The 19,384-nt window shown below is 35.6% G+C and overlaps 1 protein-coding gene across 4 annotated transcripts; it reads left to right on the forward strand.

Moving 5' to 3' along the window:
* The first annotated feature begins 1,425 nt into the window (after positions 1–1,425).
* Positions 1,426–12,969, forward strand: LOC128862883 (exportin-1). Of its 4 annotated transcripts, none has more exons than XM_054101683.1 (7): positions 1,426–1,711; positions 2,103–3,742; positions 9,760–10,130; positions 10,196–10,675; positions 10,774–11,106; positions 11,182–11,547; positions 11,979–12,969. In XM_054101683.1, exons 2-7 carry the CDS (start codon positions 2,230–2,232, stop codon positions 12,126–12,128), a joined length of 3,213 nt encoding a protein of 1,070 aa, XP_053957658.1. In that variant the 5' UTR covers positions 1,426–1,711; positions 2,103–2,229; the 3' UTR covers positions 12,129–12,969. The 4 variants fall into 4 exon arrangements, with proteins under 4 accessions (XP_053957658.1, XP_053957659.1, XP_053957661.1 ...); XM_054101684.1 differs by having other exon boundaries at positions 1,426–1,707; XM_054101686.1 differs by lacking the exon at positions 1,426–1,711 and adding an exon at positions 1,787–1,810.
* The last annotated feature ends 6,415 nt before the right edge of the window (positions 12,970–19,384 follow it).

Raw genomic sequence — 19,384 nt, forward strand, 5'->3', positions numbered from 1 at the left:
ATATGCGATAACTTTAAGTTTTCACAAAATAATTGACATTGCAAAGATATCGAGATTAAATTCTCATACTTTTAATTGGTTTAAAGATATTTTCTCGGAGAAAGGAGCAAACACTATATTTTTACGAATTTTGTTACTCTTAAATCCAAATAAATTTCTCACAATAATTCCTCTGAGTTTCCTCACCGGATTGTCAAATAAAAGTCGCAAGCGACTAAAATTGTTTTACTTTATCTTCAACATTTAACTGCTTTACTTTACATGTGTACATACACCTTACGACTAAATTACTTTGTTACTTCTCGCTTACACGCTCAACCCCTGACTAAATACTCTATGCGCATGCACCTCTGCGTAATAACTATCGTAATTTCTAGATCTGGCAGCTCGTATCTTCTAGCGAGTGTGTCCCGCCATCTGCTGTCGCCATCAAGGCGAATTCATGTGTTTGTTTGGCATCTTATTCGCTTTCTATTGTTGCCACTCGCGAGGTTTCCTGTTCGCAACATATTCATTGAGATTTAGTTTATATATCTTGCACAATTAGCCCTACCTAGCCAATCTTTCATTTCTGCCGAATAATTTCAGGTAATAATAAAAATTTTTATTAATCTAAATTTTGGAATATTTTGCGTTTAATTGAAAATCAAATTATAAACAATTTGAGTTAACTTATCTCATATGTTTACTTGGCTTTTACACGGTTAGATAAATTCCATTATTGTAAACATGTTCAAGTTTTATTTTTCAATTTGTACACCTGAACGATCTGTCAAAAATCACTTGAACTAACGCCTAAAACATACATAAGCTGTAAACAATTTGATGGAATATTTCAATTCCAAGATGTAGTTATCTTGAAAATAATTGAAGATTCTCCCACAGTATTGCTAATCAAATTTGCCTATCGCCTTGATAAAAAAATTGTATACAAGCTTTTGATCAATTGGCAAAGGAGTAAGCTTGTTAGTAAAAAAGTGTTTAGTATGTTGAAAATTTAGAGTCAAATCGTCTCAAAACTTGCGCATTTAAGCCTCACGTAAAGGCTTCCCTGTATTTATGAATTCCTTTTCAGCAGAGCATCTAATTATGTTCTTTTTTGGCTATTCTTCGCGCATGGCTATTGAATACTGTGCCAGTGTTGTAGTGCTACAAGTCGAAAACGAACCGGGTACCCACCAATAAACTGGAACGTATGAGAAATATATCTTTGAGAACGAATTTTTTTAAAGTAACTTTCATAAATATACTATAATCGTAAAACCAAAATGTTTTATACCGAAATCATAATATCTGAAGTCTTATTGTCTGTGAAATGATTTTTGTCTAATTCTGATATAACGTGTTCAGAGATCATATACCAATTTATGCAACCCTGGGACGCGTTATTCTTGGTATTATGTTAAAAGACGAATTTAACATCAAAGTGAAACGGCGAAAGTGAAGATTTTCTAAGTCTGAGGATTTGTGTGAGTTTCGTTTTGCGGTCATCAGCGATTTTTATCTGAAAAATTGCTAATATTTTGTAAAATTTTATAAATTGTGAGTGTGAAAGAGCGTAGTGAGTTCACTTAAGAGTTTGAATGAAAGTTTACGACAGAAGTTTCGGTGTCTGTTAAGAAAAAATATCGCCCATAGGTTTGCTTTTACTTTCGCATTTTTAATTAAATTCGAGGCGAGCGCTACAACGACGGCTGCTGCTACTTGGTAGGTAAGTGCGATACATAAAGCAAATAAGAAGAAGAAGCGATTTGATGGATGTATTTTGCGGGACACGCACATTTTCCTGAAAATAACATTCTTTACAAAAGTATGTAGCGTGGAACTGATATTAAACGTATTTAAAAATTTGTGTGATAAACTATGGAGTAAAAGAAATTCAACGGGAACACATTATACGCAAACAAACTTGTGGAGATTCTATAATAAGGAAAATGTCGCATGCGACGCAATTGCCTAATTGAGGAGTTGAATAGAATAATGTACCTACTCTATTAAAAAATGAAAAAATATATATGTACCTATCTATATATACACATCGAAACGCTTTGCACGTTATAATAAAAAACTTTCCAATATTTTATATCGTTTTTAACTTTCAGGCTCTGGACCAGTGAAAATATACATATATCTAAAATACGGAAATAGCACTGATTTTTCCTCAACAACAAAATTAATCCCAACATAAACGATAGACGCAGACGAGAGCGCTGCTTTTATTATAAGGCAATGGCGATGCTGTCGACGGAGGAAGCCAGCAAATTGTTGGACTTTTCTCAAAAGCTAGACATCAGTTTACTTGACAAGATCGTAGAGTGTTTGTACACCTCTCAGGGGGAGCAGTTGCGCCTAGCACAAGATATCCTTACAACGTTGCGTGAGCATCCAGATGCTTGGACTCGTGTCGACAGTATTTTAGAGTTCTCTCAAAATCAGCGTACCAAGTTCTATGCACTGCAAATTCTCGAAGAGGTTATTAAAACTCGCTGGAAAATTTTACCCCGTAATCAATGTGAAGGAATCAAGAAATATGTTGTTGGGCTTATCATTAAAACATCTTCAGACCCGGAAACAATGGAGGCCAATAAGGTGTATTTGAACAAATTAAATTTAATATTGGTGCAAATCTTAAAACGTGAATGGCCACGTAATTGGGAAACATTTATTAGTGACATTGTAGGAGCGTCAAAGACTAATGAAAGTCTTTGTAAGAATAATATGGTTATTTTGAAAAACCTTAGTGAAGAGGTTTTTGACTTTTCTGCTGGGCAAATAACCCAGACGAAAGCAAAACATTTAAAGGATACCATGTGCTCTGAATTTTCCCAGATTTTCCAACTTTGTTCATTTGTTTTGGAAAGCTCTATGAATGCACCACTAATCCAAGTTACTTTGGAGACATTATTACGATTCTTGAGTTGGATTCCACTGGGATATATATTTGAGACAGCGTTAATCGAGACGCTTATTTTTAAGTTTCTGAGTGTTCCCATGTTCCGAAATGTTACGCTGATGTGCCTCTCTGAGATTGCCGGTCTTACCATGGACAATTACAATGAAAATTTGACCAAAATGTTCAAGGACACAATGTTACAGTTGGATCAAATGATTGGTCAGAATCCCAATATGAGTCATATTTACGCTAATGGCAGCAGCACTGAACAGGTATTTGTTCAAAATTTGGCAATGTTCTTGTGCACATTCCTCAAGGAGCATGGAAAACTTGCGGAGGACGTCAAATTAATGGAGCATTTAGATCAGGCTCTCCATTTCTTGGTAATGATATCGGAAGTTGAAGATGTTGAAGTTTTCAAGATATGTTTGGAGTACTGGAACAATTTAGTCGAAGATCTCTACAATAGCGAAACCTTTGTTAGCACTACAGCGTATCTAACTCAAACTGATGCAGTATCGTTGACCAAGCGTAATGCTTTTCCTCGACGCCGCTACTACGCTAATATATTATCGAAAGTTCGTTACATTATGATTTCAAGAATGGCCAAACCAGAAGAAGTGCTGGTTGTCGAAAATGAAAATGGAGAAGTAGTACGCGAATTCATGAAGGATACCAACGCCATTAATTTGTATAAAAATATGCGTGAAACACTTGTGTTTTTAACACATTTAGATTATGCCGACACGGAACGTATAATGACACTTAAGCTAATGAACCAAGTTAATGGAACTGAGTTCTCATGGAAAAACCTTAATACGCTTTGCTGGGCTATTGGCTCAATATCAGGTATGTACGGAAATTGTACGATTTGTTTTACGCCACTTTTAACATCCATTTCCTTCATATATGTAGCATAAGTTATAAAGCTTAAATTTAATAAAAGTTTTGATGGTATTATATTTGAATATTCCACCCTGAGTGAACTAAACATTTGAATCTCTCAGAAGGAATATATCTCTCTTTATATACAGCCTTTTTAAAGCCGTAATTCTAATATCTCGTATTTCATTATCAAAATATCAGTCCTGTGCACCCCCAATCGTCTTGTCTTCATATAAAATTTTGTATCATATACCTTGTTCCTGACCTAAAATATTCTCCTGTACAAGTTGGACCAAAAATAAACTTTTTGGACTCATTTGTCCAGAGAATGTTGCGTCATTTAGTCGGAGTTTGAGGCTAATATACAGTAGCTGTTGAATTTTGATGGAGCCTAATGCGCTGAAATTTTTTTTGCGTGCCAATTTAAATACCTTTGTTTTGGACAAACTATTACTTTATAAGATATTCTAATTGAAGGGTATTAAAAGCTTGTAAAGTCGTTTAATAAATTACAATACAAAAATTTCTTTATAATGAACTATATTTTTATAAAAAAATTTATGAAAATTAGAAAAAAAAAGTAAAACGGTTTTAAACTTACCCGTATATACATATTGGTGTGGTTCAAAATTGAAGGGGCATACAGTTTTATATCGCCTGCGAACGACAGACGGATTTTTATGGTGAACTTTTTCATGCCCGCTGCCGGGGCAAATAAACCCATTCGTCACTGAATATCTAATGTTACCATTAATTTACTTGTACTATGAAAATACCCAAATTGTTCGAGTGAAATTAATTAAAAATATAGGAATATTTATTTGAAATCCATTTTTTGTAACAAGCCATCTATAAAAAATATCAAAGAATTCGTATGTAAAAAAAAAATAATACAATAAAAATGTATTATTTTTAATTTTATTATATTGAATGAATTGTAGTTTTTGGATTTTCATGCCAAAAAACTGTTGGGAACTCAGAGGACCAATTTCATATCCCTCTATTCCTTCATTCTCGTATAAAAATGTCACCCCGAACGGAGAGATGTAAAGGGTCTTTCAGAAAACGCGTTCAGGTGTTGTTTTAAAATAAAATACGTAAAAATTTGGTTTCTTTCATTTTCATGCAAAATACGGATATTTATTCAAAATACGGCTATTAAAAATTATATGTGATAAATGGCATAATTTAAATGTCCACCATGAGTACGTCTACAGTTTTTGTTTGCCACAAGTGTTTCTATCGAAAGAACCAGTTTCTTGAAATTTTTTCAACAACCTTCGTAATTATGCTTATTTACACCTCCATTTAAATAAAAATGGCCTTCTAACACTGTCCCGCAGAAATTTGTACGCAAATTATAGTCGTTAGGCGTAAGCGCTTGTACGATTTGAATTTTGAAGGGAGATACTTCCTCAATATTTCATGCACAATAGTTTTTAGAAGCACCAGAGCAGCCGCTCGTAAAAACTTGTAGCGACGAGTTCACTATTTTCATATGTTCTCGATGTCCGGCTGGTCTCCGGCCATGGGCTGTGTGCCACCGATCGTGTTGCCCGAAGCCTTCGTACCCATGAACGAATCAAATCTTCATTTGGGGCATCACGTAAACGTCGGATATTGTAGCGTGAACAAAATCATGAGTCAAAGTCTATGATCAATTGTACACAAATCACTAGTCTTGAAATACGCCTCGATTTTGAACGATTATGATTAAACAACCCGCACGAATATCGAAACTAAAGCTCATAAAACTATAAAACTGAGGGTCCCTATACATACATATATACTTGTCCTCCCATAATTACAACACCTTATCTTTTTACAATATTCGCAATATTTTTCATGTTCACTTTTTATCGTTAAGGTTTTGTTGCATAGCAAGAACCTTATAAGTCAAACTTCCAGACTTTGTGCAAAATTATCAACGAATTTCTAAAAATTGTTATCGAAATTTTAAACTTCATAATCAGAATCTTTAAAAAACTTCTGGATATATTATGCTGCTCTTGACAATGTCGAACGCGCAAGTAATTTCACGAAAAAGTTTAAGGTTATCGGCAGACAGGTCTCAGGTTTGATAAACAGGAAAAACAAAGGAGGGTTTCACCAGAAGATTTAAAACGCTCAATTCTGACAAATAAAATTCTATTCGATTAGGTTAAGTGGTAGCGGCTGTCCACTAAGAGTTACACTCAGCCTCATAGACCATCGTGATACCGCATGGGAAACTTGTCCTGAAGTCTCTAAAACCAAAAAACTTTCACATTTTAGAAGATCCCTGATTTCCACAGTACTGAGTACTTACTCTTTAAGTAAGCTAGCACGTTGTGCCCGAGCTCTTGATTGTTTGATACGTTTCCACGGCAGTCGGTTCTACGTGACCGAAACGACCCGGATTTATATCCGGCCAAGGACTGTCACTCCAGCAGCATTCACCGTATGTAAGTATGGGGAATGTTTATGCTGCTACAACAACAACAACACATTGTTTGAAAACAGTTTTTGATTTATACGATCAAGATGAAAAAGGGCGCCGCGATTCGGGGTGAATCCTTTTTTGCAAGAGAGGGAAATGCACTGTCAGGAAAACTTAAATGATAAAAGACGCATTCAATGTGAGCGTAAAAAAAATACCAATTGGCTGTCAAACATGCAAAATGACAGTCCATTGCTTCGCATATGTTGGCAATATATGACTTAAATATTTTATGACATGAATTGGCAAATTTATTCAATTTGCTGTGTCGATTTGCAAATTTCATTGAAATTGACCATTGAAAGGAATTAAAAATTGAGTGTCGAAATGCCTAGTAAGTTCAGCTGCTTTTTCGTAGTTCGACAACTCAATTTTTTATTTTACCGCGCAATTTGCATACGCGAACACACTGATCCAATTTGCTTGATACTAAGGTGCCTACATGAGAGAACGGGGCAAAGGCAAAATAGAAATTTTGCAGATGTTTAGACACATTTAGTGGACGCTGCAGATGTGAATGTTGGAAAGGAAGAGCAATTGTATAGAGCTGTCTATGAGTGTACAAAAGTTGTATAAAGCGCCATTCGGATAGTGTCATTTTAGGTTTGTTCATGAACAAATCATCCAGTAGCATAATTTCCGAGGATTCGCTCTCAAAGAGAAAAATATCAAAAAAAGTACATGAACGCAAAACCAGTAACAATTTGCGGAATTAAAGAACAGCTGCTTAAATTGTTGGCGGGAAAAATCACAAAATGTAAATTTTTTTCAGTTCATTTTTGCAAGTAAAATTTAATTAGTAAAAACTTGCTCTCTCACTTTCCCCTACTTTGCAAGTTTTTTTGGATACATAAACACCAGAACTTGCTAAAATTGTTACAATTTATTTGCTTCATGACCAGGCTTATCATTTAAGGGGTTTCGAAGCGCGCAGGCGTACTTGGCACATATAAAAACTATTTGGAGGAACTCAACTGAAACAAAACATAAAAGCAAGCAAACGTCACGAACACATAAGGCGCTTTTACCTTCACTTCTATATAAGTATATTAGATTGATTTATTTTTATCTATTTCCACACTATTTCACAGCATTATTATAAGGTAAATTTAGAATATGATGATTTATGATTGCTGGCACACAAAAAAATCATGGCTGGCGAGGTGAGAAAACGGTTTACGTTTATCTTGGTTATGCCCAAGGTGCATTCATTGAAGGTGGTGGGACAAAGAATTGGTAAAGTAGAAAACCAAGAATGAAGTCGCCTTGTTCCATTCTGGGCTGACAGCCACATGGATACGGCACGGCGAAAAAAAAAAAACAAATCAATTACCAACACCACCTTTAATAGATTCGCCTTGGTTATACTGTTTTTTTTTTTCAAAATCAAAAAAAAAAAAAAAAAAAAAAATTATCTGCGCTATTATGGCCATTCTACACCTATATAAAATAATAAACGAAAAACAAATTTTTTTCTTTCAAATACAAATTATTCCATATATTGCATTATGGTCATCCGATGGCTACCAGTAATCCGTACACTGTCGTGCTAAATAAATACTTGCAAGAAAGCAAGCATTGAAGCAACCGAAGCATTTTAAATCGTCTATTGTTCATAATCCCAACTTAGTGGCTTTCCTTTCGCCGCTTTTTAACATATTGTTATAGCAATTTCTTTGTAAAATTGTCGAAATCACGCACTGAAATGCAGTTAAAGCTAATATATACGTGTATGGCGTATACACCTATTTGTGGCGTACGTCTTGATGTTGTTCGACAAATGGAGGGACCTACAGTTTCAAGCCGACCCCGAACGGCAGATATTTTTTATGAGGAGCTTTTTCATGGCAGAAATGGCCGAAGCACTATTAGCTTTTTTTATGAAGATGATACAATCCGCGAATTCAGTGACAATAATTATGAGAACTTCGTTGTTGTAGAATTTCCGGATGATGGCAGCCCCATATCCGTATATGAATATCCAGCTAATCTGGCTGAGTTTCGTGATGCAGTTAATTTAGCATCAAAACTAAAGATAAATATTTGGGGTGTCCCTTATGGTCTATTAGAACAGAACATTCTAAGTCCAGAAGAGAAAATATAATTCCAGGAAAAAAACTCGAACTACCTCATGGTAGGGCACATTTATGTAAAATTATATAGAATTAAGTGTTTGAACAAACCATTTAAAGAAATTGACTTACGCAAAATTTGAAATAACTAAAAACATTTTTAAATTTTTTGCGAAAACAGCAGCACCTAAAAAGGTTTTTATGTAATCGGTAATCGCAAAACGAACCTAATATGGGAGCATGGCTGACAGATAATTTCTCCTTAAACTATTGTTAAACCGCTTTTATGATATGTCGTTATAGGAGAAAGCATACCTGCTTTTCAATTGTCTACCTAGCTCGAAATAACAGCTGTTGATGAGTCATACTTCATTTAATTTCCAGGCTAACACTGTTGGTGGTGTTAATACTGGATCCTATGTAGAAGTCCGTGCTTTTTCTGACGGTGAACTAACGTCAGATCAACCTCCTTGGTTTCGAATGGGTCAGAATGAACCTTCCCGATTTGGACATATCCAAAGATCATTCTATATAACCATATAAAAGTTAAGGGGGGGATTCCAAAATTAGCCATGGCGTCGTATAAGCGGCTTATTTTTGAGCTGTCATAAGCGGTTTTAAAATCTATGTCGATTTGCTTGTCCAGGGTCTTCTTCAAGATTTGGCGAACAGCAAAAATCCGCACTTATACGTACCAATGAACTCAATCCTTCACACAATATAATCAATAGGGTTATGTAAGCGATATTGAAAAGATTTATCTCACTGTAGTTGACGCGAACTGCAGAATCAACCCATGGATCGGGAGAAGACACCAGCTCTAAGCATCCGGATATGAACAGCTCAACCGGAATATCGGAAGCAACCTTCAGGAAGCTTGTTGCTTTTAAGACGCCTTATTTTTGTTCTCTTCTCGTTTTGGAGGCACGTGAGTTATGTCCCTATATATTAGACAGAGTTCTTTGCCACCTGCACCACCGATGTGTGTTTCTATTAATTTCTCTGAATGTGGAACAGAGTACGTACTTTTTTTTTAATTTGAAAAATTTCCTAGATATGAATTAAACTCGGTCATGCTGAAATTTCGCATAATATTGGGCTAGCAATTTACATAAATATGTGGTGGGGTACCTATGATATATGGAGTATAAGCATTTCCTATGTTTAAACTGACATAAAAATAAGCAAACAAAAGTTAAGGTAGAATATAATTTATTTTATATCTCTCTGCAACATTATATAAGTATGGTATGATTTTTGTTGCATGTGGAATAAGTTATATACATATTTATAAAGAAAATAATGGAAATAAAAAAAAGACGAAAAAAACGTTGTCGAAACTGTTCAAAATATCGCGATTCTATATATTTATTATTTGCCAAACAGATTTTTTTCGGATTATGTAAACTGGACATCTATATTTTTTGTAGGTGCTTTCTGCGAAGAAGACGAAAAACGTTTCCTTGTCACAGTTATAAAGGATTTACTCGGCTTGTGTGAACAAAAGAAAGGCAAGGATAATAAGGCTATAATCGCCTCGAATATAATGTACGTTGTTGGGCAGTATCCCCGTTTTCTACGTGCTCATTGGAAATTTCTTAAAACCGTGGTGAACAAACTATTCGAATTTATGCATGAAACTCATGATGGTGTACAGGATATGGCCTGCGATACATTCATAAAGATTGCCATCAAGTGTAGACGCCACTTTGTGACCATACAGCCCAATGAGGCGTGTACCTTCATCGACGAAATACTAAGCACTATGAGTAGCATAATTTGTGACTTACAGCCCCAACAGGCAAGTAGCGGTATAAACATCTTATTTTTATGTTGCCAATCTAATTTTTTTATTAACGTTATTAGGTACATACGTTCTATGAAGCAGTTGGTTATATGATATCAGCACAGGTGGATCAAGTGCAACAAGACGCCTTAATTGAGAAATATATGTTCTTGCCAAATCAGGTTTGGGATGATATTATCTCACGTGCCTCTAAGAACGTAGATTTTCTGAAAAATATGACAGCTGTTAAGCAGCTGGGTAGCATTTTGAAGACGAATGTAGCGGCTTGCAAGGCATTGGGACATGCCTACGTGATTCAGTTGGGACGCATATATTTGGATATGCTAAACGTTTATAAAATCACATCTGAGAATATTATTCAGGCGATTGAGGTTAATGGTGTCGTTGTAAATAATCAGCCGCTTATAAAAGCCATGAACGTTGTAAAGAAAGAAACTCTGACTCTAATATCGGAATGGGTATCGCGCTCTAATGACAATCAATTAGTGATGGATAACTTTATTCCCCCATTACTCGATGCTGTTTTGCTAGATTACCAGGTAGTTATTTACAGTCAAATTTGTCGATAAAATAGTCTGTATTAATCAGTTTTAATCAATACAAAATTATTATTATTTTTATCCCTTTACCTGTCTAGCGTTGCAAAGTGCCGTCTGCCAGAGAACCAAAAGTGCTCAGTACAATGGCCATAATTGTGCACAAACTACGTAATTACATCACAAACGAAGTACCAAAAATATTTGATGCCGTCTTTGAGTGCACACTCGACATGATTAATAAAAATTTCGAAGATTATCCGCAGCATCGCACTAGCTTTTACGAGCTCCTGCAAGCCGTCAACGCGCATTGCTTCAAAGCATTTCTCAATATTCCACCGGCACAATTTAGGCTCGTATTCGATTCGGTTGTTTGGGCCTTTAAGCACACAATGCGCAATGTTGCTGACATGGGCTTGAACATTTTATATAAAGTATGGTTGACATTTACAGCAATGCTAGTTTAAAAATATAGTTTAATTTTACTGTTAATTTTACTTCTATTACAGATGTTGCAGAACTTAGAACAGCACCCACAGGCAGCGCAAAGTTTCTATCAGACATATTTTACTGATATTTTAATGCAGATATTCTCCGTTGTCACTGATACTTCGCACACAGCCGGCCTCGCTAATCATGCCACAATATTGGCATATATGTTCTCGTTGGTAGAGAATAACAAAATAACCGTGATTCTTGGCCCAATACCGAACAATACCATTTTCGTACAAGAGTATGTGGCTTCTTTGCTGAAATCTGCTTTCAATCACTTAACCGATAACCAGATAAAAGTCTTTGTTACTGGTCTTTTTAATCTGGACGAAAATGTGCAAGCATTTAAAGAGCATTTGAGAGATTTCCTAATTCAAATTAGGGTAAGTTTGAAGTTTAAATTCGAGTGAATTTGTTTGCCGTAATTGATCAGTACTAATGATGTTTACGTATGCGCAAATAACTATAAAGGGGTGTTTTAAACTCTTAAATAATTTGAAGATTTTTCGCGCATTTGCTGCAAGAGTATTATAATACAAAAATAAAAACCAACATGTAACGTTCGTCTGCAAAGTTTTCCGCTTACTACGTCTCCCTAAGTAAAAGTAAAAACGTATCAGCTAATGAGATACTATTAATTGACATCCCTATGCATTTTTTACACAACAACATTTTTTTTATCATGACACACTTGCATCAAATGGGCGATATTGCATTAAACATGATCTGCAGCTACGAAAAACCAGTAGTAAAAATTTTTCGTACTTGTACAATACAATGTCGGTCTGTTTATTTACAAATTATTTTTCTGTAGGAAATAACTGGCGAGGACGATTCCGACTTATTCTTAGAAGAGAGAGAGGCAGCACTACGGGAGGAGCAAGATCATAAGATTATAATGAAGCGCAATGTACCGGGCATGATGAATCCGCACGAATTGCCGGAAGATATGCAGGACGAGTAAAAATAACACAACAACATCAACAGTTGAAAGAAGTTATGAGTGAAGAGCGAATGTTTTGATTTACGTGAAAAAGAAACGAAGTGAAAACAACACAAACAATTATTATTCAAATACATCTTTTTATAATTAATACCCGTATGAGAATATTGAATAATTCTAAAGTTATGTTTGAAATGAATATTTGTCGTCGAAGTATGAATGTTTAAAAAATCCAACATCATAAATCTATATAAATATTATTAGACTATTTAATATAACCAACAAAGCGAATGATTGCGTTTCTTTATTAAATTTAGAAATAGTTTGTACATTAAAGAAAAAAAATGAATGAGAAGCAAATGCAAACTACATAAAAGAAAATGGGCAAAAAGCGTTAATTGTTATATTAATCACAAATGATTGTACGAGTATGTGAGTGAAAATGAATTATGCCAACAAATATATAAAACAGATGCAGACAAAGGGTTTTGAAGTAGGTGTTTGGTACTGTAATTTGTTGGTACAGCATGGTATGCTACAAATAAAATCAAACTTAACGAAAAATTGTGAAAATTATGCGTTATGAAACATATTCATTTGCATAGAGAGTGATGAGATGACATAAATACAATAGTAAAAATACGAATGCTGCTATTTTACCATTTGAACTAAGCAATTATAGAACGGAATAAACCTTTGAAATTAATTTCACAACTTAAACTGAATATTCTTATCATTATTTGTTTTATTTATGTTTAATTTATATTAAAGCCTACATATCTTTTGCGTTTTATATTAGAACCGGGCGAGCTCAATACTTGCCTGGAATAAATAAAAATGGTGTTAACCGAGTGACGGCAAATTGTGCGAAATTGTTATTTTGAACATTTTTATTTGGGGGTTCATGTCTAAGCAAATGCATGCAATGAATAAGAATGTGTTCGGCTGTGATAATTCCGGCAGTGCTCCTCTTAATGAGATGGCATCACGTTCTCTCACCAAATTTCTGCGAACATAACGTAACGCGTTCTGCCAGCAAAATGTTGATAATTCGATGGTCATCACTAACCAATAAAGCCTAATATAAAAGTTTTTATTGTGGTATTGAAATGGAAGATGAAAACTAAGCTTTTATTTGATAAATACTAATATACTTTGAAGTGAATATTCTTTATTTATTGTTTTTAGCCCCATATTTTTAAACAATACGTTCGGCTCGAAATAACTTCTTAGAATATGGAGATTCGATTGACGTTAATTCTAGGGTATGCCGCTTATTAGGTATGTCTCACATTTTAGTCTGTTCACGGCCAGTTTGCTTTTATAAGTGCTCAAAAATGTTTTCTTTATCAGCTCTTTTAGTGATTTGTCGTCTTCATAAATAGTAGCGGCAGTGTAATTTATAATAATTAGACCATTTTTGGTACATTGAATTTTATTAACTGGGGTTGACTAATAGGGTTGTTAATTTCTTTTCTGGAATTTTTACAAAATATTTGATATCATTTTTAATTTTGTAATAATAACATAACACCCTTTTTGGGTGTTTGGCCGAGCTCCTCCTCCTATTTGTGGCGTGCGTGTTGATGTTGTTCCACAAAATGGAGGGAAGCAGATATTTTTTATGAGGAGTTTAATTGTTTCGTGAACAATTTTTGAAGAGGTGTGAGTTTTAGAGTTTCTTTAGAACACCCTGCTTTTAATTCCTAGCCACCTTTGCCAATTATCCAGCCTGCTACTTTAAGTACTGCAAAGCATCCGAAGTTACTATCCGAATGCCTTTCGATTTCGGTACCACTTTCAGTCTGGAGCCATCACTGTACAAAGTTCTTACTGAATTGCCTATGAAAGTGTCTGGATCTCTCTCTAAAAGATATTGCAGGCATCGTGTTTTCTGTAGGTGCCAAAAACAAAAAGTACTACTCAGACAACCTTTTGAACAACTCCGTGTATCCGTAAGAACGCAGTCGACACATTATTTTCATTGCATCCACTTCAATCGCTAAGTCCAGAGGTAGTAAATCCAACAAAGCGTTAAGGGCCGTTCCTAACGTTGTACTCAAGGCACCTACATTTGCTATATACTAGAGCAGAGTACCAGATGACCTGGATTTATATTCGGCCAAGGACTGTCACTTCAGCAGCATTCCCCATATATGTATGTTTATGCTGCTACAACAACAACAACGATTGCTTTGACTAAAGCTAAGTATCCACAATGTCATAGGCGGTCTCAGACCTCACGTCTTACAAAAGGTTCTCCGACACCGTCCGAAAACTGTCAGCGCTCAATTTACGTTCAGCTCAAGGTGAGTTTTCCATGTCAGCTTCATTTCCAAAGATTCCCCTTAGATATTTCACTTCCATGGACAAACTAAGGGTTACGCATGTAAGCACTGAGTGGTTGAGATCTTACAGTTTTCTTTTGAACGCTAACAAAACTAGGGTTGTCTTGTTGTGAGATTGATAGAAGGTCTTGTATAGGTGCACCATCCATCAATCCCATTCAAGGTCTCTTGTGTTTTCTCACCAATCTCTCTGAAAGATTTTCCGGGGGATCCCCGTAAGCTTGGATGTGAAATAGAGAGTCCACTACCAAACACCACAAGAGAGGTGAGAGTACTCCGCCCTGAGGACAACCTTTCCCCACCTCAGTCAAAGTACAAAAGCCGGTTTGCTCCCGATTATCAATTACATAGATAGGATGAAGTGAATTCACATTATGATTGTTTCGTAAACTCCATATCTCTTGGCCGCAGAGCACATACATTCGAAGCTAGCGCTGTCAAAAGACAAAGCTGTACCCACGCTAAACCCAATGCGAGTACTCAATGTGCGATAAATGGATTAATATATAGATTTTGGCGCGTTCAATTTAACGGTTGATGATGTAGTTTCCAGTATTGTATATATGTCTATAATTGGCGCCTACACCCTTTTATTATATTTACTGGCCCAATTTGCGGTGTGATGTCTTTGCACAAATGGAGCGACCTACAGTTTTATACCGCCTCCGAACGGCAGATGTTTTTTTATGAGGAGCTTTTTCATGGCAGAAATAGATTCTGGGATTTGCTATTGCCTGCCGAAGGGCGACGGGTACAAGACAAAACTTTTTCTATCGTTTGGTGTTTCATGCACCGGGTTTCGAACCCAGGCACTACCGAATGGTAATCACGCACCAACTCATTCGGCTAAAGTAGCTGCACCAGTATTAAGACACTTAAAATATCTACAAAGTGAGCTAATGACGGTTTATTCAGTTTCTTAATTAAAATGTGTGAAAGCTCCTTATCCTGACCTACTACTTCGATCTTTGATAAATCCATATACATATATGGATCTAACATTTTCAATTATCGATCAGTCTCTAAACGTATCACAATATCAAAGCTTTTTGAATTAGCAGCCAAGGATAGATTCTATTTTGCAGTCAAAAATGTAATTAGTCCTATTCAACTTGGATTCGTTGCTGGTGGGCCTACTTTTACTAATCTAGCCGTCCTTTCGCAGTACTGTATGAAATCATTTTGGCGTGGTTGTAAAGTGGATACTTTATACACAGCCTTTTCCCAGGCATTTAGAATTTTAATTGCAAAGTTCTCCAAAATTGGATTCCATTCCACATTTCTTGATTGGCTTAAATCTTACCTTAGTAACCGATATTCGCTAGTAGTTGTGGATATTGTTAAATCCTATCCATTCGTTGCATCGTCACGTGTTTCACAAGGATGTATTCTTGCACCATTAACGATTCTTTTGATTGATGATATTTCATCATATTTAGGAAACTGTTTTATGCAGTATTGATGAAATCCTGGATTTGGGTGTTGTTTTTTGTTACCGTTTCACATTCATTGCCCTCTTAAGGGGTTAAGGGTAGTAAGAATTTTGAAAAATTTTGATTTTTTTTGTATTTTCTTAAAGTATAATATCTTAAAAATATTGTGTGAAATTTTGAAGTGAATCCGACAAATACTTTTTAAGTTATTCAACAATTAACAAAGGGCGCTTGGGCGCTCCGGAATCTATGGACAAACTTTAAATGCGTTTTTCTCAAAACTATGTTGTTTGAACTGGTGATCACTGTAACTTAAAAACCGCTTGGTAGATTTCAATAAAATTTATATTGCTTTTGAAAAACATAAAAAACTCGTGCCTGATCGAAGGATTTTGTTTTCAAAATTAGATTTTTTTTAACAATTAATTGTTGGTTTTTCTCGAAAATCTGAAAAATATTTCTTGAGGCCGCCATATTGCTAATTTTGAAAAAAAAACCTTGATCAGGCACAAGATTATCTGTAAATTAAAATAATTTCTCTTGTCCGATTGATTTTACATGAATCTCCACCGCAAGGAACTTCCGGAGAAACAGGTCCCCACTAACAGCGATAATTTTTACAATTAAATTATTATTTTTTTTTTTTTTTTGCTAAAGTCAAGTCGAAACATGATGTATTAATGCTACATTTTTATTTTTGTAAAATAAAGCGATTGGCTGCAAAACAAAAAATATTGAAAATCATAATTTTTTCTGGCCTCACCCCTTAAACTACAAAAATATCTAAAGCTTATTCATTCAAAGCATTCACAAGAAAATTGTGCACTTCGCCGTACATTATTTACGCTTGCATTCCCGGTAATGTAGACGAATGTAATTTTTATTACGAATATCATCGATATCGCCTTTTCAGTTTCGGGAACAAGAAAAAGTCACGGGGCCAGATCTGGGGAATACGGTGGCTGTGGCATCATTAGTGTGTTGTTTTTGGCCAAAAAGGCGTGCCCAAGCAACGATGTGTGAGTAGGGGCGTTATCGTGATGGAAGATCTAATTTTTGTTCTTCCACAAATCCGGGCGTTTATGATGGATTGCTTCGCGCAAATTGCGCATAACTTGCAGGTAATATTCCTTATTGACCGTTTTACCTTGTGGCAAGAGCTCATGATGCGCAATCGAAGAAAACGGTAAGCAAAACTTTTACATTCGATCGAACTTGGCGCGTTTTTTCCATTAATTTAAAATGGCCGAACTCGTCGGCATGAATGAGAGACATGAGTACCAACATATCGCCACAAAAAAATCGATTTTCGAATATACGTAACCTGCGAAAATTCAAAATTCGCGATATTTTTGAACACATCTCGTATGTATATTTCAGTTTCGAGAAAAATTCAATAACAAATATTTTATTTGTTCTCTTACTTTTTGGCCGTTTCAGGAATCTGCAAGAGAAAGTTTGTAAATGAGCTAGAATAACTAACCATCTACATATTTACGCTGTGTTTGGGAGTGCCAAAGTATTGCTCTTTTCTCTTAGCTATCTGCGCACTATTTTTGCATCTCAATCACTTTCATTAGAATTCATATTCAAAAAAGTCGGTTCATTGGCTATATTTTAGTTGTACTTATTAAATTTTACAACAGTTTTGACAGTTCCCCGTCATTGTGACCTAAAAATACGATCCAAAGCATTGTGGAACTCGAAAACTATTGTGAATTTTAAATAAGTTACGATCCGTTTCCGTTCGTTGGTTTGACTGCGATTCAGCTTATACGGTTGGCGTATCACGCAATTTTCTTTCGTATGTGTGTTGATCGTTGCACGGATGTGATGATTCGACCCCAGATAAGCCCCGAAGCGCCTAAGGGACAAAATAAAGATTTCCATCAGTTAACATCATTTCCTTTTATTTGATTTTACTATTTAGATTTTCCACATTTCAGTGTGTACCGCTTGGAGACTGTATTCCTTGCGAGCTTAATTTCATATTTTTTATCCGTAGCTCAATTAGACTTTGGGGGCATTGTTTTGTTATATTTTAATATTTTTTAGGTTTAAGACTGAAAAAATATTTTTTTGGATGGGACCGGCGAAGATGGCAGGTTTTGACTGGAAATGTTTCGGAAGTCTCCTCATAGTCACGTATGCCGCTTGCAGGAAGTTTTGTGTTGAGGTCACCTATTTCGAACATCTCTGACAGAGATGTTTATGTTAATAGAGTGATAACTTACCAATCTATTCTCTAAATACAAAAGGAAACAGTTTAAAATTTTATTTTATTTTATACTCAGCATATGCGGTTTACAATAATGAAAAGTGCGTTCATTATTACAGAAATAACAAAAATAATATTAATTTTAACGTAAGCAAGAACCATTGAATTTCATCTATTGAAAGTTCTCAAACGTAGAAGATTTTCTTCTTAATTTAATAAAGCCTTAAGTAAGTCAAGTGCGCTTAAACGATTATGTACCACTGTTTGTTCGATATCGCAATGAATTTCTTACGCAACATAAAATGAAGATAGTGGTAATTTCTACGTATTTATCAGTTTTTTTTTAGATTATGACATTCATGTAGCAAATGAGCGCGATGTATTTCTATAAAATAAAATAAAATAAAAACTCTCGGCGGTAAAACAATTGTGTTTGTTTTTTATTGGGGGAGGATTTTTAAGTGGCGGGTCCCAAACCAAGCGCAAAACCAGATATCCTAGGTTGCTTCGCCTTCTTATATTAGCTCGGCCACAAACGGATGTTCGTAAGCTAATCAGAGGGCAAGCCCGGAAGTTGTGAGTTGTTTGGACCATGTGCAGAAGAATCGTCCTTGTCACTCCTAAGTGAAAGGCAATCAGAGACTTTCCCCGCTGGCGTGGATTTCTACAAACAGAACCATCCTCGGCCTTAACAACCGTACTATTAGTTCTGCCTTTTCCAAACTGGATATAGAAACAAAGCGAAAGGGGTGAACGAGGACAAAAGGAAGTACTTCCTGTTATCAAACAAACAGTCGGCGCACTCGTGTATCGGCACCCATATCACTGTTGACAATTATGATTTTGAGGTTGTAAGAGACTTCGATAATGTAGGAACCAACATTAAAACCGATAATAATGTTAGCCTCGAAATCCAATTCAGAATCTCTTTTGACAATAAGTGCTACTTTGGACTAATTGAATAGTACAGTCATCTTTCGACGAACAAAACTAACACTTAACAAGGCTCTCATCATGCCCGTCCTATAGTATGGCGCAGGAGCTTGGACGATAACAACATCCGATGAGGCATCCCTTGGAGTGTTTGAGAGAAAGATTATGCGGAAGATTTTTGGACCTTTGCACATTACAAACGGTGAGTATCGCAGGCAATTTAGACATAGCGCAACGAATAAAGATCCAGCGGCTTCGTTGACTGGGTTATGTCATCAGAATGCATACAAACGCTTCGGCTTTGAAAGTATTTGATGCTGTACCAGCTGGTGGTAGCAGAGGAAG

The sequence above is a fragment of the Anastrepha ludens genome, chromosome 5, assembly GCF_028408465.1.
Source record: "Anastrepha ludens isolate Willacy chromosome 5, idAnaLude1.1, whole genome shotgun sequence".
NCBI lineage: Eukaryota > Metazoa > Arthropoda > Insecta > Diptera > Tephritidae > Anastrepha > Anastrepha ludens.

Bases quoted from the DNA above. Each gene is read 5' to 3' on its own strand.
- LOC128862883 (XM_054101683.1), top strand. From the start codon at position 2,230: ATGGCGATGCTGTCGACGGAGGAAGCCAGCAAATTGTTGGACTTTTCT. The intron at 10,131-10,195 runs GCAAGTAGCGGT...TAACGTTATTAG, and splicing joins GTGACTTACAGCCCCAACAG to GTACATACGTTCTATGAAGC. The intron at 10,676-10,773 runs GTAGTTATTTAC...TTACCTGTCTAG, and splicing joins CTGTTTTGCTAGATTACCAG to CGTTGCAAAGTGCCGTCTGC.